At 43.9% G+C, this 27,489-nt stretch overlaps 1 protein-coding gene across 5 annotated transcripts in view; it reads left to right on the forward strand.

Annotated features, from left to right (window-relative positions):
• LOC144761992 (fucolectin-like) overlaps window positions 1–27,489 on the forward strand; it is a 398,592-nt gene that overhangs the window by 73,712 nt on the left and 297,391 nt on the right. For all 5 annotated transcript variants that reach the window (XM_078647157.1, XM_078647159.1, XM_078647158.1 and 2 more), the window contains one exon: window positions 23,006–23,073. In XM_078647157.1, the coding sequence (XP_078503283.1) occupies window positions 23,007–23,073 (67 nt within the window). In that variant the 5' untranslated portion in view covers window position 23,006. The remainder of the gene's footprint in view (window positions 1–23,005; window positions 23,074–27,489) is intronic.

A 27,489-nucleotide genomic window follows, 5' to 3' on the forward strand; every position in this document is an offset into this window, starting at 1 on the left:
CCTCGGCGCTGCCCGCGGCCCTGTCTCCCGGAGTGGGCCCCCTCTCCTCTCTCTCTCCCTCCATAAGGACCGCGTGCCTGCTTCAGAGACACCGCGCTGTCTGAGCGCCATTAATCATACAGTAAACCATGTTGGAGTGCATAACAACTAATGGTTAAAATGTTAATTATTTACAGAACAGTAATAAATACGGAGGGGAAGAGAAAGGTGAAGGCAAAAGCCTACAAAGTGCAAACCTGATAAGCCTGGCTTAGAATGTAAAAGATATGTTAAGATGGCATCATAAGTCCGGCCGGAAAATAAAAGAAAATATAAATAGCTGTAAGTCTAAAAACAATGCTTTGGTGTCTGATTGAACTTAGGCCCTCATTAGGATTGCGGTTTTTCCGCATCCTCCGGGCCAGCGGAAGTGTCCGCCGGCCCGGAGGATGCGGAAAACCGCTGCGGAGACTTCAAAAACCCCCCGCCAGATTAGGATGGCTGGGGGGTCAGGAAGACCGTCCGCCGCGGGCTTTTTACGACCGCGGCGGAAAAGCTCTTATATGGAGGCGATGTCTAACAGACACCGCCAGCCATATTAGGATGGGGGAAAACTGATGCCTTTCCGCGGCGGCTTCTCCGCTGTGGAAAGGCATACGGAGATTTCTTTGGGGGCCCGTTGCGGGCCCCCAGTGTGACGGGGGCGTGGGGGGTGCACATGGGGGGTACCTATGGTACCCCCCTGCATTTGCGTGCACGATGCGGCAGGCACCGCGCGGTGCCAGCCGCTTTGTGCATGCAAATGCGAAGCATGCATATTTACCTTGCGGCGGGTGCTGCTTCAAGCAGCACCCGCCGCAATGTTAAATATTGAGGATGTGACCGCCAGGTTGGTGGTCACATCCTAATCTGCATGGAGGGACCGCCGCTGCCCCTGCGGACGGTCCCTCCTACTCTGGGGTGGTGAACGGACGCAGGTCCGTCCGCCATCCTAATGAGCACCCTAGTGAGAAACGGAAATGCTGCTACTCTGGCGCAGGAGCTTGCATTCCTGCTGGAAGAGGTGCGCCCTGGTGTATAAGTGGTGTCTGGTATTGCGTTAATTGTAATAAAACTAAAACCATTGTTTGTGTTGTATTAATAGATATGTGTGATATTTGCGGAAAACAAGCGTGTAGTTGTGCAATATACAATATACTATTTGTCTAGTATATGTTTTGCAGGCTGCAGTATTAATATAGGTGGTGTGTGCGGGACTGGTTTTCACTGGCAAGTAGTTATTTAATAGTCTATGTGAGAAATGTTTCATTGCTACTGTCCAGGGGATGGGAGTTGTTTGTCGAATACAGTGAGAAGTGCTGTAACTGTTTGTGAAGGGAGCTCCTTTTAGTAACCTAATGAATAGAGAGGGCACATTTTACATTGTGGACGCTTCTTATGTATTTGTTTTGAGGTAAGCTTGCATTTTCCTATAACAGCTGTGTGTTAAGGCCTCTAATACACAGGGATAGGACCTGGAGAACTTCAGGTTTTGTAACAAAACACTCATTAACTTTTCACCACCTCCCTCCCACCCAGAGAAGCATATCTGAGATCACAGATAAACAAACAAAGTCCAGAATATAAAGTGTATACCCCTAATTAGATTACTGCCCTTCAAAAACCAGAGCGCTGGTGGGAACTCGACTCCTGGCAGCGTTTCACTTTGTCCTCCCTGTAATGAACTCTTCCTCTCGCAATCGCTAAAGGCAGGACCAGAGGCACCCTGAGTCCAGCTTCAAGCGCAAAGAAGAACAGAGAACATTTGCTGCGTAAACAAAGTCCTGACCGCCCATATGCATGGCAAATGCCCGCACGTCTGGATTACATTACATAATGTGTCCAAATATACATATGTGTACAGATGCAATGCCCCCGTGCACTCTGCTACTTAGATACTCTGTTATTATTATTTCAATGTATAATGTCTACTCCAAGCAAATATATGTAGGGGCGGATGTTAATTACTGAATGTGGCTCTTACAAATATGTGTCTGTATAGAAGTGTAGCCTCTTCCAGCTGTACTTTAATTAACCAGCATCTATTTTGTTGAGTTTTAAAGGGCCTGGGGCATATTTTCCATTGGGAGCAGCATGCAAACCTCCTCTTGCACCCGAGCAATTGCAGCCAGGCTGTGGCCTTGGAGACAAGGGAGGGAGAGCGGTGGCTCCTGGGCCCCTCGGGTGCTGCTCCGCTTGTTATGCAAAGCTTAATCTGTTAAAACTTAAAACTATAAACGCAGGGGCCCGGAGCCGTTATCAGGAGCCTGGCGCTTGTTCTGCTGAATGTCCGCATCCACTAACACCGAGACAGCCTCGTCTTAATCCCATCTCGGGGCTCTTTCATTCACCTGCCATTCTTGTCTGTCTATTTTACTCACTGCTGGTACTTTTCATCCCTGCTTTCTCCATTTCTCCAATATTTCCCGCTTTGCTTCCTTTCTCGATTCGATAAGCTTTATTCGGTTCGTATAAAAACAACCATAAAAGCACATTGAGAAAATATATCATCATACAAATTTATACAGCTGTGTACAAGGTTAATAAACCATTAGAAACAACAATTAAAATATCATGTTCTTTCTTGCATTAATTGATTTGAGTAACAAAGTTGCCGTACCATATTTTAAAAACAGTGGTTTTAAAAAGGCAGTGCGAAATTTCTTATAAAGATCACATATAAGAAGAAAGTGCAAAGTGCTTTGTTTGGTATGGCCGTCACAAGGGCATGGACCGGCCGGGTGCTGTTTTAGATTTGGGAAAGCTACCAAATGATGCACTAGCCCGACCCTTAATCTAGTGAGAACATATCTATGTGAAATTGTTGTTACTTGGCTTAAATATGTCTGGAATCCTTTAAAAACTGAATAACTACTATAAAACATACATGTTATTTGCCCGCTGTGGCTCATGCGCCTCTTTAGTCTATTTGACAAAAACATATTCCTCATTACTGTTTTGGGCAACTCAGCTACAGCGTTAGGGTCATCCAGAATATTTAAATCAAAAACTTCCTTGAAGCTATGTATAATATACTTTACCACGGTATCATAAGTTAGTTATCCAGCTCAAGGCAATCTTTAATTATTAATCTATTAAAAGCAGTCTCTTCTTTTTGCCATATGGATTTCCTGATCAGTAAGGGCCTTAAAGCTATCAGTATCAAAAAGAAGAAGAACCCCTGCCACTGATTAAAGGGTCCTATGCTAGGATCCCGGTTAACTATACACCTATACAGACCAAAGTGCAGTGCCCAGTTAAACAATCACAACACAAGTGTGGAATCTAGTTTCTTTTATTTATACATTTTATCATTTTTTTCTTTTTTCTAGTTATTATACAAATACTTAATCTTTTATAAACAGATATAGCAATATTGTCGTACAAAGTTACAGTCCATAAATAGTCATAATTCACAGTACGGTCCCACGAATCTCCATGTAGTCCTAATCAACTCTCAATCACTATCACTCATACATCATCACTTATACTTCATAACACTTTATTAAAAACAAAACCAAGAAGCATAAAAGCCTGAGTGGAAGTACGGATGGAATTTGTCTTCCACAGCAAGGGTGGGGGGTTGATCAGATGGACAGAAGGCTGATCCCGATGGATACAAATGGATCAATGTCTTCCACACAATAAACGCCTACGCGCGTTTCGGTGAAGGGGCCAGGTCAAGCCTCACTTTCATCAGGGCAAAGGAATACCATGGGGCGGGGGACACCACTATAATACAAACAATTTTTATTTTTTTAAGATAAGCAGAAAAGAGTGAGAAAAAAAAGAGAAATCACATGTACATAATGATCAAACATTCGTAATTAGTTCATTTTAAACATTATAGTTTTAACTGGCTCTGAACAGATTTGGTCCCAGGGGTGTTTATTAAGCTATTTATAACAATTACTTTCGGGTTAAAAAACCTCATAGCGGACACAGGGAATGGGGTGCATCACCATCAGGGTCTCTAAATTCATCATAGACTCATTCATACACATCCAATAGGCTCTGATGTTATTATATGGGAGCCACAGGTCGGGTTCACTAAGTTGGGGCTCTTTCAAATTTGTATCCCTTCTTTATAAGGGGTACGGTATGTTTTCTACTATAATCAGTAGATCCTGAAGGGGAGGGGAGCCCATGTCATTCTCTTTAAGTTAGATTCTCCAATTAAATTCACTCATAGTGAATAGTTTACCTGTAAAATATTAGACCATACCAATCTTTCCAGTAAGGAAATAGACCTTCATTCTTCTGATCTATTGACCAGAGGCCTATCATTTGTACCATCTGCCAACTTTAACAAGTTCGAGTTCATGAAAGATTTACAATCTTTTTTCGGAAAAATTCGCCTCAAACAATATTTCACGGGCCGTCCGCCTCCGGAGGACGATCAGAACATGTCTGGATTGAAACCGCCCTCCACTTTCACTCCCAAGCTTGAAATGGTAGGAGGGGGGGTTGAAATATTTGAAAAGGCTGTTATGAGGAAAATAGAAAAAATCATCCAATATGTCCCGATTCCGAGTCCTAATTTACCTATCCAGGAAAAAGAGGTCCTAATGAAATTGGAACAAGATAGGAGCCTTACCATAAAACCATGCATAAGGGAGGAGGGATTGTCATTTTTGACACCCCCTCCTACATCAACAAGATGACGTCCCTCCTTTCCGCATCTGATTACTACACCAAGATCACTCGCAATCCTGAACCCAAACTCAAATCTCACATTTTGAGAATTGTGGAGAAAGCGTGCGAAGATGGTTACATCTGTCAACAGGAGGCGGAGTTCCTTACACCTAGCTTTACCCGGCTCCCTATCATCTATGGGGTCCCCAAAACCCATAAGGATACAATGGACCCCCCTCTAAGACCTATTGTTTCCACCATTGGGACAGCAACAGAACCTCTATCCAAATACTTGGATACATTTCTCAAACCGATGGTGAGTAACCTAGAAACGTTTGAGAGAGATACCGGCCACTTCATTGAGCGCGTAGAAGGCATCCCTTTTCTCGAGGATAGGGAAATTCTTGTAACATTGGATGTAGAATCCCTATATTCGAACATTCCACAGAATGGAGCTTTGATACCATTGAAGGAATCCTGAATAACACCCCTGAAATTCACAATGCTGATTTTATTCTTCAGTGTTTAGAAGTGGTTCTTTATGAAAATTTCTTTGAGTTTAACGGCACGACATACAAACAAGTACGAGGAGTCAGTATGGGTGATAGCTGTGCTCCCAGTGTCGCTTGTCTCTACGTGGGAGAATTCGAAAAGATTAACATCTATAATAAGTTGGCCCCCTTCCATGAGAATGTCAAGATGTGGTCCCGATTCATCGATGACATATTTTTTATCTGGAAGGGGGACCAAGAGTCTTTAAACGAATTCCTCCTATGGTTGAATTCAGCAGACCCTAATCTCCGGTTTACTCTACACGCCAGCAAAACCAGGATTGAGTTCCTGGACATTTGGGAAGAACACAAAGAAAGGAAAATTAGTGTTTCACTTTACATCAAACCCACGGCCAGGAATACCCTGCTCCAGTACGGCAGTTTTCACCCCAGGTCCCAGAGGGATAGTATATTCCCTATAGTCAATTTCTACAAATTCGAAGAAATTGCACTGAAATTGGGGATTTCTTGCAGCAAGCAGACATTTTGAAAGCCAAACTTAAGCATAGAGGATATCCACCCAGATTAATCAGGGATTCCCTCAAAAGAGCGAGATATACCGACAGGGAACATATGTTTGGATCACAACAAAGGAATGGCAAGGACTAGTTGGTATGCATTGTGAAACACTCTGAGCTGGACCATAAGGTCCGACAGACGATTAACTCCAACTGGCATCTCCTCAACTTGAAAGACAACAGTATCCCCTTGGCTAAACCGATCTTTGCCTTCAAAAGGAACAAAAATTTGAAAAATCACCTAGTGAAAGGCAAACTCCAGGAAGTCCCCCTTGCAATCCAATCTGGCATTATGAACCTGGACCCGGTTTATGGCAACCACCAATGCTGCACTTGCCAGGCATGCCCCCATACCATCATAGGGGATTCTATCACCATAAATGACCGCAATTTTTCAGTAGTGCGAAACAAAAAGTTGACCAACTGCCGCACATCGAATGTCATTTATGTGATCCTATGCCCTTGCGGCTTGCCATACGTAGGAGAAACAGGCAGGGAATGCAGCCTACATATAGGGAAACATAAATCAAACATCAGAAATGGAAGGAAATCAGCACCCATTGTCAACCATTGGATCGAAAAGAATCACATAGAGAGGGAACTTAGGTGGTTCATTCTGGAAAAGATCCAACCAAGAAGCAGCGTTAACCCCACCGCAATACGGAAGAAACGCGAGGTGTTCTGGATATTCATGCTTCAATCTGTCCAGAAAGGCCTCAATGAGGAATGCCTGTGGTCCCAAGCTATTATGTAAGACATGGGCTCCGACTTTTACCATTGTTGATAGGCCCTGTGATGCCCTGAGCTGATTTTCCATCTAGGACACCATGCCCCGTATGCAACCGTCTGAAAATATGGACAGTCTTTTTCTACTCTGTTAACCCCAGCTGGGACCCAGTTTATGATCGAACCGAAGATATATATCTTTTTATATATATCCCGGGAAGGGGGGGGGAGTGGGTACCGACTACTCACCATGAGGAAGATTGATGCAGGGGGATAGGAACTGACCCGCGAGGAGGCGCCTAATGTGCCACCCCGTCTTTTCCTCCTCCGGAGTTTGAGGAGAGCTCCTCCTCGCCCTCCCTCATCCTCCAGAATAATTACCATCTAGTGACGTGTTGGCTCATGTAGTAACGACCCCTCACCCGTTTAGAAATCCCCCTGATTATGTTTTTATTAGAGAGCGGCTTTTACCACCCAGCAGGATATCATGGGACTCCGTGAAAAAGGTTAATTAAAACCTGGCAGTTCCGGGACTTCGTGAAAAAGGTGAACTAGAACCTGATTGTTCCGTCACGCAGAAATCAGGGGAAATAATCCAGTCCGTTTTCTCTGTTTTTCGCTCAGCGGGACCCGAAGCAGGGATTTCCTGCATCGAGCCCGGACGAGGAAAGAAATGCAATTATCCGCTAGTCCGCCCTCTATTACCACTATCACCCAGCTGGGCTGAGTGAAAGAAATTGTTTAAAAGATGGGGATGAAAACCAAATGGGCCGGACCTTCCTGGGTGATTGACGTTACGGCACGGCGACCTGACGAAACCGGAGTCTTCCTTACTACCAGGTGAGAACCCACCACAAGCCTTAGTGCACATATCCCGAGCGGACCTCTAGTTGACCGCAAGCTAAGGCAGCGGCGTTAAATCACGCAGCGACAACTATCTCAGACTTTATTGGCCTAAAAGTGTTGTTTGTAAGACGGCCTGTGTTTTTATTTTATATCTAGACCAAGATATTTTGACACGACCCCTAACTGGACCCTCGTATCCATTTGTCTATCCGGTCGCGAAGATGATGGGACCTTTAGCTTGATACACAGGTATATGGTTGCCCCTCTTGATCCCCTTTTCTTTCGAATCGCCACCCTAGGGTTTCCACTGACATGGGGAGAAAGCTGTACATCAGCCCTATGTATGAAGTCTTTCCTACTAAATTGCGTCAGCCCTAAATATATATGTTTTCTTTCTGTCTATGACTAGGACGCTCTACCGGTTCCCCTACTGGATTGCCGGCGCGCGCTAACCGCTACGAAGGACTGTCTTAAACTCGTCATTCACACAGGTAAATGGCAGCACTCCTGCTCCTTTGAGTTCTATTGGGGGTAGGCGCTTTTCCGTCCTCTAACAGAATACTTCCCTATCACTTTCGCCAATTAGAGAGAAAAACCCAGGGTCTACCCGGTAAATAAAGATTCATCCTGACTGTGCCCCTTCTGTCGAATTGCATATTTTCACGGGGTCTACAAATAGGACGCTTTATTCCTGTCCAAACTACATGCTTGGTGCTGCCCCCCTTTGCTCCCACGAGGAAAAACCTCATACTCCTTAGACAAACAGCCGAACGACAGCCTCCCCACCTCTCTTCAAAACTTGAGGGACTCTTATGCTCTTACTGATGCCCATACCAGCATCCTACCCGGGGGGGAAATGGCTCGACTATGTCGCCTCCGTTATTCAGTCTCCGCTCTATTTTTAGCCTTACCTAGGTCTTCCATAGGAGAGAACCATTCGAGAGAATGCTACCTGAACATTGAAAGGAATACTCTTTTAGCTGCTCTCATTACCACAAGTGAACATCTAAGGTATGTATGCCAGGACCACATTTGTTGATAACTCTTATAGATCATTGAACATGGGATGCCTAATTGAGTGTCATGCCGATGTTCCTTTGTGCATCTAGAACAGTCCATTCACCCCCAAGAAGAAAATTCAACTACCCCGAAGTATCTAGGCGACCTTTTCTTCTTTGATAAGAAAATCTACTATAAATACCACGCCTACTAGAAGCCCCCCTGAGACCTTGGTATGGTCTAATATTTTACAGGTAAACTATTGACTATGAGTAAATTTAATTGGAGAATCTAACTTAAAGAGAATGACATGGGCTCCCCTCCCCTTCAGGATCTACTGATTAGAGTAGAAAACGTACCGTACCCCTTAAAAAGAAGGGGTACAAATGTGAAAGAGCCCCAACTTAGTAAACCTGACCTGCGGCTCCCATATAATAACATCAGAGCCTATTGGATGTGTATGAATGAGTCTATGATGAATGTAGAGACCCTGATGGCGATGCACCCCATTCCCTGTGTCCGCTATGAGGTTTTTTAACCCGAAAGTAATTGTTATGAATAGCTTAATAAACACCCCTGGGACCAAATCTGTTCAGTGCCAGTTAAAACTATATTGTTTAAAATGAACTAATTACGATTGTTTGATCATTATGTACATGTGATTTCTCTTTTTTTCTCACTCTTTTCAGTTTATCTTAAAAAAAAAAAAATCGTTTGTATTATAGTGGTGTCCCCCGCCCCATGGTATTCCCTTGCCCTGATGAAGGTGAGGCTTGACCTGGCCTCTTCACCGAAACGCGCGTAGGCGTTTATTGTGTTGAAGACATTGATCCATTTTTATCCATCCGGATCAGCCTTCTGTCCATCTGATCAACCCCCCACCCTTGCTGTGGAAGACAAATTCCATCCGTACTTCCACTCAGGCTTTTATGCTTCTTGGTTTTGTTTTTAATAAAGTGTTATGAAGTATGAATGATGATGTATGAGTGATAGTGATTGAGAGTTGATTAGGAATACATGGAGATTCGTGGGACCATACTGTGAATTATGACTCTATTTATGGACTGTAACTTTGTACGACAATACTGCTATATCTGTTTATAAAAGATTAAGTATTTGTATAATAACTAGAGAAAAGAAAAAAATGATAAAATGTATAAATAAAAGAAACTAGATTCTACACTTGTGTTGTGATTGTTTAACTGGGCACTGCACTTTGGTCCGTATAGGTGTATAGTTATCCGGGATCCTAGCATAGGACCCTTTAATCAGTGGCAGGGGTTCTTCTTCTTTTTTATACTGTTCTAACCCCCTCCTCCATGCCTTGATTTTTGTATCCCCCGGGGAACCCCCTTCTTTTTTGCAGCGCCTTAAAGCTATCAGGTCTGACAGATAGCCAATTCCAATTTCCCTATGTATTAACTCTATAGGTGCCGAAGTTGGTAAACAGAGTAGTTTTTTGATAAACTTGTTTTCCTCCACTTGTAAACTACTATCGAGGTAATATCCCCACACCCCAGCACCATAGAGTGCGATAGAAATGCATCTAGACTGAAAAATCTGTGTCATGTCGCTAATACGTCGGTCTCCTAACTTGGCTGCAAATCTGAAGACTCCATGGACACTTTTTGCCATCTTTGCCCGGACATTTAATATCTCCTGGGACCAGGTTCTGTCTCTGGTAAAGGTGATCCCTAAATACCAAAACTTGTCCACTTGTTGGACTTTCTGTCCATCTATAAAAAAGGAGTAGGATTTTTTACGGATGCTGCCACATACCATAGTAAAGGTTTTACCCTTATTGAACTGCAACTTCCTATTGGTTATAAAATCTGCAAACCTATCTATCAGCCGCTGAAGGCCAATCGGGGTCCTGGATAGTAGCACGGCGTTGTCTGCATAAAGCAGTACCGGTACTTCTACGCTGTTTGCCTGTGGGGCATCTGATTTAACTAATTTAAGCACCACGTCCACCTCATTGATAAAAAGAGTAAAAAGCAGAGGGGCAAGGACGCAGCCCTGTCGGATGCCACATCTGACTGTAAATGTGGGCGTACATTCCCCTCTAGTCCCATACCGTACAGAAGTTTGTAATCTTTCATACAGCCATGCCAAAAAGAGGATTATTGACTCAGGAGCCCGCAAGCTCTAGTAAGGCTCGCCATAGGATCGAATGGTCCACTAAATCAAACGCACTGCTTAAATCCGCGAAGCAAACGTAGAGGGAACGTTGCTTCGCATAAGTATATTTCCCAACTAGTAAATCTAGGTTTATACACTGTTCAAGTGTTCCTCGCCCTTTCCTAAAACCGTATTGAGTATTAGCTAAAATCCGGTTTACCTCCACCCACTCTTCTAGTCTAACTAATAAAATCCTACTCATAATTTTAATGGAGGAGTCTAGAAGAGAGATCGGGCGGTAGTTTTTGGCAACCGATTTATCCTCCTTCTTAAAAATGGGGAAAATAATAGATTCTCCCCCTGTATGAGGAACTTCCTTATTTACGGCGGCATTAAAGACAATAGTTAATAAGGGGCCCCACAGAGCTGGAACAGCTTTATAAACATCAATTGGGACCCCCATCTGGGCCCTGGGCTTTACCTCTCTTACTTGCTTTAATGCCTTGTTCAACTTCTTCTAGAGTAATATTTAGTGGTACTACGGGCCAGATACTAGTTTTGATAGAATTAACGCTTGGACAATGGCTAGCTTTAAAAATACCAGAGAAACGGGATACCCAGGCCTCACTACTTACATGAGACATTAACTCCGGGACCATCTAATTTTAAAAAAATGGGGAATTAACTGTTGCCCAAAACAATTGGCAGTTAGAGGTCTCAGCCGCCTGGGTGAGTTTATCCCAGGCCTCCTGTTGCAACTCTCTTTTCCTCTGCTTAAGAGCAAGGTATGGTCTGCTCTTAGTTAAATTATTAGCATCGGGTCCCTAGGTCTACTTATCAGTGCCTGTTTTAACTGGGAAAGGAAAGAGGTGCAAGCATGATCAAACCAACCCTTATTATGTGTGGATTCCCCATAACACACCTCTGTAGAAATGGTATCGATTTAATGATTAATTTTACTAAATTTCTTTAGGACCAATGCAGGCTCACAATTAATATTCAAATTGTCATATATCTCAGCAAAACAATCCATAACAATATTCTTTATGACCTTATCCGCATGCACCCCTTTACATTTTATTCTGTTAATATTGGGTCTGTGCGGTTCAATATTACCCACTTTTCTTATTGTATTTACAGATTTAGTTTCCAAGATTTCAGCTATCAAAATAATACAATTATGGTCGCTGAGTACAGATTCGTCAATATTGGGAGCATTACACAGGGGGATAATATTGGAGGACACTAAGATGTGATCGATAATTGAATTTGTGTTCCTACCAGTGAAAGTGGGGATCGCATTTCCACAAGCGTCATTGCACATAAATTTGTTTAATGACTCACCATATAAATTGTGGGGGAAATGAAAATCATCTTCTCCTGCATCCCTTCTTACCCCACAGACCCGTGTGGTAGACATAGGGCATATGGGGATGTTAAATTCTCCAACCCAAATTAAATCAAAAATAACATTTTCCTCTATGCTTAACTTATTGATAGCATTCTCCAGATCCTTTATAACTTTACATCGAGTGTTATCAAAGATGTTGTTATAGAAATTAATTACGAGTACAACCCGGGCATGTTTTTGATAAATCCATAGAATCTGCGCACAAGACCCGATGTTCATGTGCCTTTTTACATCTATTGGTAATCTTGTTGATATAGGGGTTAAAAGGCCCCCCTTTTCTCTACTTGCCACATAACCTTGTGCTAGTAGATTATACGAGGCAAACCCCTCATAGCTAACTAATTCGGTACACCAGGTTTCTTGAAAACAGATGATGTGATGTCATGGGATCTAATAAAGTCCGTCCAACCCAACTTTGTCCACTTAGAAGCCAGCCCAGCTATGTTCCAGCTGGCTATAGCAAGTCCTTTAGTATTACATAAAACTTCTGGCTCTATCAATTGGACAGTATTTCCTTCAGGGGGCGCCCCATTATTTTGGCCAAAATGCCTTTCGCCACCTGGTATTATATCATGCTCTAAATTGACCGAAACCACAGCACCCTGTTCCTCACTATTTTCCCCTTCTGTATCACCAGACCTATAATCTGCCGCCATATTAATTATAAGGCGGTCCGGGTCCAGTCAACCGTTCACATCAAGAATACTAAGTGCTTGGAATCGATTAGACACGGGTACCTCATACAGGGGTTGTAGTGATAAAGCCCTTCTGGTTATATGTTGGTCCAGAGCTGTCCCTCTGGAGGGTGCATGCTTCAGGTGACTATAGAAGAAGCCGAGCGGGTGTAGAGAAGCACCCTGTTCATTAGTTGGTAGAGTTGCTGCTCTAATCAGGGAGGTACTAGCATAGTGGGGATTATTAAAATTAATAATAACACAGTCACCCCGTATATTCTTTTCTAGTAGACCTATCCAGTTGACCCTTCTAGTTGTAAAGATCTGGTTAGCATGATTCACTGGAAACCCACAGTGGTGGTTAAGTGAATCATGGGTTTCCATTAGGGTCGAGTTCAGGCCGGGTACATTCGTCAGGACCGCCACATTTGGTGAACAGTCAGAGGGTAGATTTATTGTATTGCTGCATTTCCCCTCCATAGGTATGTTTTCTGGCTGTGTATTAATCTTCAGTGTGTACTCCTTTCTGCCAGTAATTCGGTTACTATCGCCCCCAGAGTCGGTCATCGGCCGCCTAACAGCGCCGGATACCTCTTTCGGTGAGGTTACTACACATATATCTTTGGGGCATTCCTTAGATGTATCTTTCCTTATTTTAAGTAACTCATTATGGAATATTAATTCCCCGCCTAAACTAGTGACTTCTCCGTTAAGTAGATCTAATTTATCATAGACTGGGTTAAGATATATGTCAATTTTTGCAGCCAGGGCGTTTATAATCTGGTTAACCTGTATATCATTTAAAACACCAGGGTTGATGTTAACTAATCGCTCACCTGTTGTGGGGGCAGGAGTAGATTTAGATCCCTTACCAGCACTAATCATCCTTTGTTTAGACTGAGGCTTCCTGCATCCCCTTTTTGCTCTAGAGGCGAGAGCCTCACTAGCAGACAAGCTAGGGGTAACTACAGGCTCTAGACACAATGGTGTTGATGCTACCTCGCCACTCGCCCTAATGGGTGTAAGACCTGGGCTAGAGGAATGGCTAAGCTCTATAGGGGGTCCAATCAGAGGTACAGGGGCTGTGGTCGACATACTACCCAAACCTAATGATAGCCGGCGTTCAGCCCTATCAATTTCGACATTGATAGCACTCACTGCTTTTACGAGATAAGTATAAATCCTTTACGCTTTGACATTATTCTAAAATATTGTATTAAACAGTACAAACCCACAAACCGCAAACACAAAGCCTATTAAGTAAATTAAGAGTTTCAAAAACAATTCAACAAAATTCTTTAGGACTATAAATGGTCCTTTGCCGAAGGGGAGATACATGAATATGATGGGCACAACGGCTACTCACTGTCTCTGTGTCTGCAGCCTGTCCCTTACAGCACACCAGTTTTGTGACTAAGAGATGGGGCCCAGCCCAGCCTCAAACAGTCTCGGACGGGCTCAGATGGGCCCGCCCTTGGCCTGGGCTTCTCCCGGTGCGCGACCACGCGCGTCCCGCGGGGGAGGGAAACTGTTATGTTATAGGTTATGTTATAGGTTTTTATTGTGCGCGCAGCTACTCCAGCTAAGGAGCATCCTGGCGCAATGACAAGGAGATAGCATAAGAAACATAACACAGCTAAAAGAACCAAAGAGGGCCACTCTAAATACATAGCACAGACTGGGGGTAGAAAACTAAAACAGGAATGTTTTCAGGGCTTTCCTAAAAGCCATAAGATCCTCTAACAGGCGCAATTCCACCGGGAGGGAGTTCCAAGCTGATGCCGCCTTTACACCAAAGGAACGGCCGCCCATGCGGCAGAGCCTGTATCTGGGGACTACAGCCAGGGCCTGGCCCTGGGAGCGAAGAGCGCGGGTAGGGACATAAAGGGAAAGAAACTGGTTGGTTAAATCCTCTCGGTGAAATAGAGGGAGGGGCAGCAACTCGCGCTTGGCCCCGCTGGCTCCTGGGGCATGTGGTCCTTCTCCTTGGCAGCCCTGCTGTCAGCGCGAAACGTCTCCCACGAAGCGGGAGGCGCGAGCAGTTTTCAAGTCTCCTGGTAAGGTGGAGGGAGGGGCAGCAACTCGCGCTCGGCCCCGCTGGCTCCTGGGGCGTGTGGTCCTTCTTCTTGGCAGCCCCGCTGTCAGTTGCTTCCTTTCTCATTCTTGTTCTGGGTCAAAATCTGAGGGTTAAAAATAAGTGCGGATCATCAAAAGTCAGACCATGCATCTAACCACATGAACACATTAAGCAGTGTTTTTATGAACGGACAGCCCACTTCATGCAGTTTCTCACAGTACTTTTAATTAAAGGGCATGCGATGTAAGTGATCTGATTGGCTGCTGAGACCCACCATCCACCCCCCGCCCCTTCCATAGTCAGCAAGATGATGAATGCCCCCTTTCTTGTATAGCGCTGCTGGGTCGGCGCTTTATACCGCTGTTAAAGAAGTAGTACAAACGGGCATACCCGAGCGAGCTGTCCTGGGTGCCCTCCCCAAAATATGACACAATAATAAAAAATGAAAAATTGATAATAGGAACAACAATGGTAATAATAATGACAAAGATAACGATGATGGCAATCATCATTGCGATTTTTCTCTGCACACACACACTCTAAGGGGTAAGATGCCTCGCCCTGCAATGGTTTGATTGAGCAGCCACTCGAGGTGCCAGATCCCAGCCACTGCCCCTCCTTGCAAGGGAGCGACTGCATCTCTGTTGCCATATTACTGTGCAAGCATCTCCCGAGTGGTTCTCTGTACAGCGCGCTGACATCTTCCTGGTAGAGTTACGTTTAATAAAACAGGCAAAATAAACTCACTGGTTGTACTGTCAACACAGTTCTGACACATAGGCACCATTGACGATTTCCGAACAATGCTTGCATTCTCTTTCACAATTCTTCTAACAGGGAAGCGCATGCATTACTATTGCATGCTTCGGTGAAGACGTGCACTGCAATGGTTCTGTCTATCTCCTTTTCACCAGTGGGTGTGATACCAGGTTTTAAAGCAGAGAGAACAAAAGTCAATGTGCAGTTGTGTATGTATGTGCTGAGCACCTAGAACAGAAATGCAATGCAGGGGTTGCAGCTAATGGCACATAGTGATTTAGTAGTGGTTTGTGGGAGATATCAGTGTTTTGGGATCAGATTATTGAACATTGTAAACCATGTTATTCGAATTGCTGCTGTGAATTGGTTAATGAGTGCTGTGAAGTATTTTTATATTTTCTGCTACTTGTATGGTCTTTGACCGAAATAAAGTTTTCAAATGAAATTAAATGAATTAGGTTGTGTCTCCACGATTAAATACCCAGCCTCTGTTCAGAGAGGGTTCTATGCATGAAGTTTAACGGGACACTTATGGTGTGGTGATTGATGTACAGACAGTGAAAGGCAATGCCATCACTAGCAAGGACACAACCACACAAAAAATAACTTTCAGCACCCAGGCTAATGTGCTGCATAGCTAAATACATATACGGTCCCAAAGGCGAGCCCGATTGCATTGCAAATGACTGTTGTATAAAGTCGTGCCTCTTCTTCTGTTTGCTTCAATAAAGCTCTTTAAACTTAAAAAAAAGTAACTCCTGTAGGGGGAAGGAGTGCAGTAAGCGATGCGCAGGCTGAGTAGCAGTGCCACAGCAGGGAAGGCGAGAGGTCTGAGGAACAGGTACGAAGCGGGGAAGGAGGAGAGAGGTGGGTGAGAAAGGGTGGGAAAGGGCCGCCAGAAGAGTGCACACAGAGAAGATAGAGAGATCCCTGCTTGTGAAATGCCGCAGAAGGGTGATCTCTAAGCAGGGATCCACCACTTGACAGAGAGGAGGAGCAACACCCTGGGCAAGGGTTTTTGCTCCCCACCAAAGTTTCTGGTGGGCATATGCTCCTGTTCTTCCCCCACGGGGGCAGAAAGCCCAATAAGCACCAGGGAGTTTTTGTTAGCTAGAGTAGGGGTGGGGACTGCCCAGAATGGCCATGCCAATGGCCCCACCCCAATCAAAAACAAATAGACAGTATTTCTACCCCCCTGGAGGCATACAGGAGCAATAGCTTCCAATCTGCCCTCCAGGGGGGCAAAAAGCTCACTAGGAAGCCAGGGTGTGTTTTCATTTGTATGTTAGTGGTGGGAGATGCCCCTCAAAAATAAAATATAGTCCTCCTGCCCCAAGAGTCCAATATCTGCCTCCAGGGAGGGCAAAAAGCCCGCTGGGCACCAGAAATATGTTTATGGGCATATCAGGGAGCGGACCCTTAGGCAGGTGTCGCTTATATTTTTTATTGTGCACACATTTTTGCCATTTCTTCCCCCTTTGGGGCAGATCAGCGATATTTTTAGGCTCATCCAACAGGGCAAAAAACACTAGACACTAGCGAAAGCTTCTGAGAACTGGAGTTCGGAGATGGTCTGTGTGTAGTGGCGTTTAGCTGGCTGTGTGTGAACATGCATTTTGTTGGTGTTTTGTGTGGACCTACGCTTAGATGGCAGTGAGTGTTGACTGGCCAGCGGTCTGCATCGATGTCGCTTGGCTGACCGTGTGCATGGATGGCGCTTGGCTAGAGGTGTGCGAGGATGTTTGGCTGGCGGTGTGCACTTTCCACACATATCTGTGTAGAAAAGTTGTGGGATTACCACACCAGCATGAATTTCCCACTATCTAGCGTTCCCCCAGTCTCCTGATGAAAGTGATACCTCACTTGTGTCGATGCTCAAAGCAGAGAACCTAAAAACGTATCAAATGAAAAACTGAGGGGCAAACAAAGTGGGTCCAAAAGGGCATTTTTTAGGCTGACTCTGCTTTGGGCAGCCACACAAGTGAGGTATTATTGTTATCGGGAGACTGAGGGGAACACTTGATGGAGGGAATTCTGTGCTGGCACGGTAATCTCACAACCTTCCCACACACACATTGGAGGAAAGTCTGACTTTTTAACTCAATTTCTGGTTTTCAGGGGAATCTGGGGAAGAAATCATTGGGGGATCCATGCAAGCCACACATTCCTGTACTCACCTGGGTGTCTAGTTTTAATAAATCTCTGGGTTCGGTGGGATTCTTTAGTGGGCCGCCGAGCTTGCGACCAAAAACATATGTGACTCCTATATATCACAAAACAACGTGTTTTTTGCAAGGGGGTCACTTGCGTTTTTGGTCTTGGGCTCGGGGGCCATTTAGGGAAACCTTCCAAAACCCAGACATTTCTAAAAACTACACACCTGGGGAAGTCCTGTTGCAGGCACTAGGCCTACCCACACAAGTGAGGCACCATTTTAATTAATAGACTGCTGGATGGGTGGAAGTTTGTGGCTCCCTGCAGATTCCAGAATTTTCCATCACAGAAATGTGAGGAAAATGTTTTTGTTTTGTTTTTTCCAAACTTTGAGATTTTTTCAAGGGATTCTGGGTAACATAACTTGGTGGGAGCCACACAAGTCATACAATCCTGGATTCCCCTGGGTGCCTAGTTTTACAAAATTTTCAGATTAGCTAGCTTTCTCTAGGTGCCGGCCGAGCTAGGGCTCCAAATCCACAGCTAGGCACATTGCCAAAAAAGGGTCAGTTTTTAGTGGAAAAATGTGATGTGTCCCCGTTGTGTTTTGATCTATTTCCTATCAAGGGCACTAGGTCTACTCACACATATATGGTACTGTTTTTATTAGGAGACATGGGTGAACACAGAATAGTAGAACAAGTGTTAATATCACTTGTCTTTCTATGTATTTGTGACTTTCAAATGTAGGACAGTGTTTAAAAGAGCAGACATTCTCAAAAATGCCCTCTAATTCACATGCTAGTATATCTACCCACAAATTCAGGGATGTGCAAATAACCATTGCTTCTAAACTCCATATCTTGTTCCGATTTTGAAAATATATAGGTTTCCTTGATACCTATTTTTTGCTCTTTCTGTGTTACGAAATGAATTACTGTATACCAGGTACATATTGAAAAACCATTGCAAGGTGCAGCTCAGTTATTGGCTCTGGGCACCTCGGGTTCTTGGTGAACCTAGAAGCCCGATATAGCCCCACAACCATAAGGGTCAAACGGACATAATGGTATATTGCTTTCAATTATTTACCATAGTTAGATTGAGTTACAAGAGAAAATGTAGGCACATATGGCTGTTTCTTTCGACTCAATTTCAATATTTTTTAATTTTAGCTGTTACTTTCTATAGGAAAACCTTGAAGTATCTACACAAATGACCCCGTGCTGAATTCCATTTTCCAGAAATGTATAGCTTTCCAGGAGCCAATATTGGTTTAACACCCATTTCTACCACTAACCGGAAGGAGGCTAAAGCACAAAAATAGGAAAAATGGGCAAAGTCCCAGTAAAATGCCAAAAATGTGTAGAAAATGTTTATTTTCTGACAAACTTCTACCCCTAATAGCCAAAAAGGGTGTGGCACAGGGTAGGATGTGAACTAGTGCTAGAGTAGAACTATTCCTCATGGTCTTAAATGACTTTTTGAATTAGGTCCTTAATTTTTAATAACTTGATGATAATTACCATTTTACTTGCTACATAATTTAGCTACTCAGGTTACACCTGGATTGTGCTAATCCTATGCTTTTTCTATTGGTTCATTTTGTTTCTTTTCACTTCATGTAATTGTTTGTCTGATGTTTTTTTTTTCGCCTTTTTTGGACCTCTCACTCTGACTCCATCTTTATATTTGCTTAGCTTTAATTTCCCTGTCAGCTATATTTCTGCCTGGTCCTCAGCAAACAGCTGTCACTTTTGAGACTGTTTGCTTATAGAAACTTTGTTTTGGGATTTAATTCATCAATGATTGACAGGCCGAAACAAATATTGTATGTAAATGAGTCATGCTAAATGAAGTTCCTCTAGTCAAAGTATTTCCAAAGAAAGTACTCAATGTTTTACCTGTATTAACAGATAACAGATGGTATATTGTCCATGTAAATATAGTATCGCTCTGTTTAAGACATCGCGGGCTATATAAATGAGTGTGCTTCATGTCTTAAGATCCAAAGCAGAACAGAAACCAAAGACTTCTGCAAAAGATCCGTCGGTCCCATCAATACAGGTAAAGACTCACTCTGCTTATTCGATTTTGGAGCTGAGGTAGACATAAAAGCTAATCCACATTTACATAGTTTTATCAGATATCCTGCAACCATCAGTATATGTGTGGGGTTCTAAGAGCTGTATCAAGCAGAAATCACTAGTATAAAAGCTAAATTAGTGTCACTTATTGAAAGAGGGTAACTCAGAATGAGAAATGACAATGTTTATTCAAAACAAGCCTGGTGCCCATGGACCCCTGAACTGCATTTACATTTGGGGTGGTAAAATGAAAAAAGAAACCTGGGTTGTATTATGGAAAAGGGCACACTATCCATGTGTGGGTCATATCAATCTACACTTTTTTACAGCCACTGCAGGCAGGAGCAGTGTGCCAATGTACATAGAAAATGTGCTGTCCCCAGAGCAGGGGCAATTCCGCCTCCGCTGCGTCCAGCGCAGCATTGAAAGAGGGTTTAGACTGCCACTCTGTCTTTCAATGCAGAGGGAGTGGGAGCACGTTGAGGATGAGGCAGGGACCCTCCTCAAGGCAGTGCAGCGCGTCACTGGACCTAACGCAAGGGGGACTGGGAAGATTCCTGGGACCCCATGAGGTCCTGCTAAGGGGCATCCTCAATGGGATGCATTGACTGAGCACCACTTTATTGGTGGCACAAAATTAGTGAGACACCAGATGTCTATTGCTCTTGTGCCTGCATCTGTAATGCCACTAATGGGGAGAGGTGTTCCCTCATGGTCATGGGACCCATGCCTCCACGTCATAAAGGAAACACCTGCCTGGGATCCATGACACAGAAGGTGGTGTCTGCAGTCCCTTCAGTAAAAAACAGCACGGGTATCAACTATGCCCCAGGGCACCTTCTGTAATATGACCCCCTGGATTTCTCAGTTTGCCAAACAATTGCCACCAGACTATTGCTGGGAGTGATGGAAAATGTTTCCTTGACTACAGGCGGGGCGCCTTAATGGTTTGTGATCGCACCATGTAGGTGGGAGCCTTGCTTGGACTTTTTTGATTCATCTGGGGCTTGGATTTGCTCAGCTGATTGGAGGGGAAATGTGTTTGTTGTAACCTGTATCCCAGGGTCCCAGAGTCAAGGCATGGCACCGATAAACCAGGGCAGAATCTAGATCCAGTTGACGCCCCTCAGGATTCCCTCTGATTGTAGATTCCAGAGGCGTGTTTAGTCTTCTGCATTTTCTACTGAAGATTGTTTGCAATTTGAATTATCTGCAGGAGGTGGTATTGCAGAAATGTGCCTTTGCATGTGCACGCGTTTTACTCTTCACATGTAAAAACTATCTCTAATACCTCAGAAAATACAGGGGTGTGTTGGTCTTTGTCACACCCTATTCACTCTCTTGGGACTGTTGTGTAACATCATGGTTGCAAAGAAGTATGTGCCAATTGGACATCGGCTAATGTGCATTCATTCCATCACCTTGTTTTGTGTGCAGTAGACCCTCAAAAGTAATTTACGTATGTCAGGTCTTTCTGTCTAGAGTGAGCGAAAAACAATGGACTGGAATGTGGCTCAACCGGTCGTAAAGTGTTGAGATTAACACAAGCCTTACGTTCATCACCCTTTTTTTTTATTTGCAAGGAGAGTTGCATTTTGCAAGGTCATCAATGGACTAGTTACAGCATAAAATCAACATTTACAAAACTTCACAAAAGCACCGGCTGTAGTAATAATAAAATGAACTGACTGAAAATACACGGATGGAGGTCTGCTAAAATGTTTTTTAAAGGAGCCTTTTTAAAGGATCCTTTAGAAGGATATGTGCTGCATTTAAAGTAGAAATGTTAGGGCATTGGAAGACATCAGGGGGACCCTGCAATAGTCCACTGAAACACTGTCTGCTCCCTAAAGCCACCCACAGTGTTTCCGTGTGCACGGTTTGGCAGCCACCTTTAAGTAGTTTTAAAGCCCATTCAAATAGGGGTCAAGGTTGCAGTTCATTTCAGGTATGTGGCACACTGCAAGCAACAGTAAGAACCTGGTAGCACTGTTTGGGGTGCCATGGCATCGCATAAATATTTATAAAACGCACAATAAATGAAAAAGTATATATATTTATACTTTTTTAACAAAGTCGCTAGTCCGTGGCACTTAACATGACTACTTTCTGTGTGTGTGTGGAGGGAGGGGGAGGACATTGTTCTTGTGCAAACATGAGGAAGCCAATAGCGGAAGTGGTCTCATGCACTGACCCTTGCTATGTCCAATGGTGGGCAGCAGAAATGTGATTGGCAGTACAACTGAACAATGGATGAAGAGGGCTGCCTGAAGAAACCCTGTACATAAGTATTTGGAGGTTTACATATTTCTATTACAATGAAAAGGTTTTGGATCACATCAGATCCAATGTTTTCTCTTACACCCAACACTGTTACCACTACATAACCTTTACCATAGAAACTCTCTTGACTAAAGGCCAGGAGTGCAGGATATCAACCCAGACAATGCAGTCACATTAAACCATTCATGGCAAAAAAGATATTGACATAGTACTGCAAACTCTGGTGATCTCTCTTATTGACTGTCAACCTCTCCTCCTTCTGGCCTCCCAAAGTATTCTTTACTCCCTGAAGTTTGCATGCACTGCGCAGCAAGACTCATTTTAAACACAAACAAGCATTCGAAACGCCTATGGTCTGGCATTGGAGGAACTCCGTTTTGCCTTTGTCAATGTTTTTTTTTATTTTGTCAGTTTTCGTAAAATATGATCGCTTTGGGAGCTGCTGGCCACTCACCAATATTTTTGAAACATTGTCTAAAAGCAAACATATTTTTGGGTCTCCAAAAGTATACATTGTCATAGGAGTCCCTGGCACTGAAGGAAACTACTTTTAGGGTGGATGTGCCCCATGTGAAAGAGCAGAATGATTGTCACTCACAATGTCGTAAGCCAGTGGCAATAATTTTAGTAAAACCAAAAGGTCTTGATTTAAATTGCATACATCAGCAGGAAGTACTCCCCACACGAGCCTTCCATAAAACACCCTTCAAGGACTACTTGATGGCAAAGCATTGAGATACATAGTTAACATAGAAGCACCTTCCTTTACAAACGTATGGGGGACTCAAACCCCTCTACCAATGACGATTTACAGGTGGAATTCTGCCATAGTTCATTTACATTAAATGTAAATAGTTTTTTGTTCTTATATGTCCGTGATATCTTGCAATAAGCTGTTCCTCAAACTCTGCAAAGCGATCTGACTCCTGTGAGGCTTAAAAGTTGAAAACCGATATAGGAGAAAGTAAGTTTCAGTCAACTGTGGTTGTCATATTGTATGGTGGGCTAATCAAATGAGTCTTCTGTCTTCCCTTTCCACTCTTTCTACTGTTTCACTAGCCTCGCCCATGATCACGGTGAACCTCTGTTTCCTCTCCAATTTCAATCAAATCTAAATTGTTAAAACATTTGTTTTTCTATTCGCAGAATGAAAGCTGCACTCACAGCTGCGTTTGTCTGCACTTTGCTGCTTGTCGTGGATTCAGCACCGCGAGGTAATGTGAATATCCATTATCAGACGTAATTGTGTTTCTTTGCAATGTACAAAGCTACATTTTCATTATCTTCACATTATATTTTCATTGGGCCAGATGTATGAAGCTCAAATGGGTTCGCAAACGCCGAACTCATTTGAGGAAAATGGTATGTATGTAGCAAATTTCAGTGCAAAATAAGGAATCGCAAATTTGCGATTCCTTATTTTGCGATTGCATTTAAGGAATCGCAAAATTTGCGATTCCTTAAATGCAATGTAAGATGCAAAAAAAATTTGCTAATTGTCCTTAAGGAATCGCAAATTACCACCAACTTAAAGTTGGTGGTAATTTTCTAATTTTTTGAAAAATGCAAATTTTTGCATTTTTCAAAGTGCCATGTGTTGCACATACATGCCCTTAGAGCATGTATGTGCACCACATGTGCACCCATGCTTATTTCAGGGGTGCAACAGGGTGTCCTTTGGACACCCCTGCACCCTTGAAATTATTCTCAATTTGCGATTCGCAAATTGCGAATCGCAAATTGATAATAATTTCACATTCATTCCTATGGGCCTCCTGGCCCATAGAAATGAATGGGAAATTATTCCTTAATTGCGATTAGCAATTTGCTAATCGCAATTAAGGAATTTTAAGAAATCGCTAAAAAATAGCGAATTTCTACATACATACCATTTTGCAATTCTCAAATAGCGATTCCATAAAAATCGCTATTTGAGAATTGCAAAAGTGTATCTTGATACATCTGGCCCATTATCTTGAGCCCATTTTTTAAGCCATCGAGCACTGGCATATCTTGGAATATCCCTCCACAGTGCTCTCCTGGTAAGCATCTGGTTCTTCTCCTAGACACTGGAAGACCAGATGTATGTTTCTCTTCTGAAGGTGTTATATTATGGAATATTTAGGCTAGGAATATAAAGAAACACTAATATCCCGGACAGCATATTGAGGGGAAACATTAGGTAAGGGGTTATAGAGGAAGTGTAGAGTTACTAACTCCACATCTATGCACCTTGAAGATATATCACCAAGGTACGAGTTAGACCTGTCAGCCTTAGGGTGGTCTTCCCCAAAATGTTTTCCTGGCTTACCTCCTCTTTTTGCTGATTTTTCTTTTGGCCTAAAGAGTCTGAGCACTTTACCACTGCTGGCAGTGATGAAGTGCATGTTCTTCTCGCTTAAACATGTTAACATTGGTGTATACAAAATTGGTATTTTTAATTTATTTGTAAGTCCCTTGTAAAGTGGTATACCATATACCTAGGGCATAGAAAATAAATGCTACTAGTGGGCCTGTAGCACTGATTGTGTCACCCACACAAGTAGCACTTTAAACCTGTCTCAGGCCTGCCCCTGCAGAGCCTGTGTTTGCAGTTTTACTGCCACTTCGGCTTGGCATTTAAAACCCTGTGCCAAGGCTTAAATTCCCCTTAGACATGTGTCACCCCTAAGGTAGGCCCTAGGAAGCCCATAGGGCAGAGTGTTGTGTAAGGAAAAGGTAGGCCAGGTAGCTCTTAACAACCAAATTCGTTTTTCACTACTTTGAGCCCTACTCCTCTTAAAGGTTAACATTGGAAATTCCGTAATACAATTTTAAGCTGAAATTCCTGATTAGAGAAGGAGTAGCCATGTCCTGTTTTATATCTTTGGAATGGTAATAATGAATGCACTTTGCTGATGAAATTGGATTTGACATTACAATGTTTGAAATGCCACTTTAAGAAGGTGGACATTTCTCTGCTCTTACAGCACTGTGTGCCTGCAGCCTGTCTTCAATACAAGTCTGGGTTGGGCGACAGTTACTTGGGCATTCCCTCTAGACAGCCCCAAACACAGGAAGATTAGGTGTGTCTGAGTACTGAACTGCATTCTGATGTCTCTTGCTTGCCAGGGAGGGAGGGCCTGACTCTTACAACTGAAGAGGCAGTGCCATGTCCCCACACAAAGGGCTGATTGCCCCCTTCTGATAGTCTGGAGCCAGGACTGGGAAGAAAGGACCTCTGTGCACTTCAAAGATCCTTCTTTGAAGGCATACCCCCTTCAATGTCAGTACTATGTCTCCGACACCCACCCAACTGAGACACTTTTAGACCTACAACTGGACTCTTTACGAAGAACTTCTGTGCTGCATCAAGGACTGACACTCTGCTGGACTGCCGACCTAGAAGGTCTGCTTTTCTGCTGTGCCGCCCTGCTGCAATCTGACCCTGCTGAGGGAGAGCTGGACTTTGCCTTGCACCCCTAAGTGTTCTTCATTGGCTTTTTTGGTTTGCCTCCTGCTGTTGAGACTCCGGGAAATCAAAGTTTCTGCCCCTGCTCTTATGCCGGGTTTACTGGAGTGGACCCAGATACTTGCTTCAGAGGCACTGATGCATCCGCTGACTGTGTGAGCAAGAATCAACGTATTGTCCATGTGGCAGGAGCAGAACCTGGCACATTGCATCTGAACCGCCGCAGCGCCTGCCGAAACAGATCCACAGAACCACGCATCGACGCCACAGCAGTCTACAGAAATGGACACATCCTTTGACTGCGTGGAGAAACCTAGAGCATAGCACTCGGAACCAGCGCATCTCGGCCTCAGTGCTTCTTCAACGGAACCGCTGCAACGGCACCACTGCAAGTTCAACATCGACTCATTGATCGACTGCACCCCACCTGTTGCAACCAGGATAAGGTACTTTGCTCACTGGGGCCTGCGTCGGTCAGGTAGCTGGCCTGCTCTCCATGATGGTAGATCCGAGCTATTGACTTATCCCTGGCCCAGTATGACCAGATAACCCCCATTAGCGCTTATTGCTTCTCAGCGCTAGAACTCTTTTTTATTTTTTTTAATTCATAACTCGACTTCTACTTATTGGATTTTTATCATTTTGGGTTTCTTTTATTTATAAAACCATTGCCTATTTTTCTAAACCAGTGTGGAGTCTTTTTGTGGTGTTTTCATTGTGTTACTGTGTGTGTGTTGCACACATACTTTACACATTGCCTCCTTAGATAATCCTGGCTGCTCTGTGCCAAGCTACCGGAGGTTGGACACAAGTTATCTATTAGTGTGTATCTGTCTGCTCCCTGTGTTTCCTCTATGTGTGTGTTCCCTGTGCATGTATTTGTGTCTGTGTGTTTGTGTGTTTTTCTGTACAGTGTGTACCCTGTGTGACCTGCCTACACCTGCTGATTGATATGTAGATAGAGTACCCACCAGGGAGGAGTTCTGTAGGGCACAGAGGGAGTGTCCACTCCTTGAAGGAGTAAGGCACAATGCCAAAGCACAAGCAGCAGATGAGGTCTCATATTAACTGGGAGGATGACCTCATTTACAGTGAGCCTAAGGCTCCTTTGCATGGGATATCAAGGGCCCTGATGGTCCCCCATTGCTAGAGAGTCTTCCTACTGGAGCTGGCTCACAAGAACAGGACACGTGGGCCAAGACAAGACCATTACAAGACTTGCCCCACATTTCTACTAACCCATGATCCAGCACATCCTCAAATATGTTCTGTAGGACCTGTGTGACCTGCAAGGCTAGTGGGAAGGCAGAGTAAAAATTAAAAGCTCATCTGGAACCACTGGCTGCTGTTAGCACCCCCTTTGAAAGGATGGGCGTCAACATTGTAGGGCCTACGGACTGCTTCAGGCAACAGGTTCATCCTCTTCCTGGTGGATCATGCCACCCGGTACAGAGAGACAATCCCTCTGAGGACCACCACCGCACCTGCAGTGGCAAAGGCTCTGATGGGGATTTTTATCCAAGTGGGTTGTCCCAAGGAAGTTGCATCTGACAGGGGCACAAACTTAATGTCTGCATATATGCAGTCACTGTGGAAAGAGTGTGGGGTTACTTACAAGTTTTTCATACCTTTGTACCAGCAAACCAATGAGCTTGTTGAGAGATTCCACAGGACCCTGAAAGGTATCAGAGGTCTGCCTGAGGAAAAAGTGGGATATACTATTGCTCAGCTGTTTTCCTACAAGGAGGTACAGCACAAGGGAGTGGGCTTCAGCACCTTTGAGCTTCTGTATGGTCACTCTGTCAGAAGACCTCTCAGGTTGGTAAACGAAGGGTGGGAGCAAGTTCCAAGGAAATTTCACCAGGATGTAGTAAGGTACATGCTTGCCTTTCATAGCCAAATGGCTAAATTTTGGAAGCAAGATTCTGACAACATGGAAGACAGCCAGGCTGTAATGAAGGAGTGGAATGACTAAAATTCTACTGCTGTGGAATTGCAGCCTGGGCAGAAAGTGAGGGTCATCAAACCCGCGGAGGTGAGTGCTCTTCAGGACTGTTGGACTGGCCTTATGAGGTAATTGTGAAGAAGGGTAAGGCCACTTATGTGGTGGACCTTAAGACCCCAGTGCAACCCCATAGGGTGTTTCACATCAATCGTCTCAAAACACACTTGGAGAAGT

Source organism: Lissotriton helveticus, chromosome 6 (assembly GCF_964261635.1).
Source record: "Lissotriton helveticus chromosome 6, aLisHel1.1, whole genome shotgun sequence".
NCBI classification, from domain to species: Eukaryota; Metazoa; Chordata; class Amphibia; order Caudata; family Salamandridae; genus Lissotriton; species Lissotriton helveticus.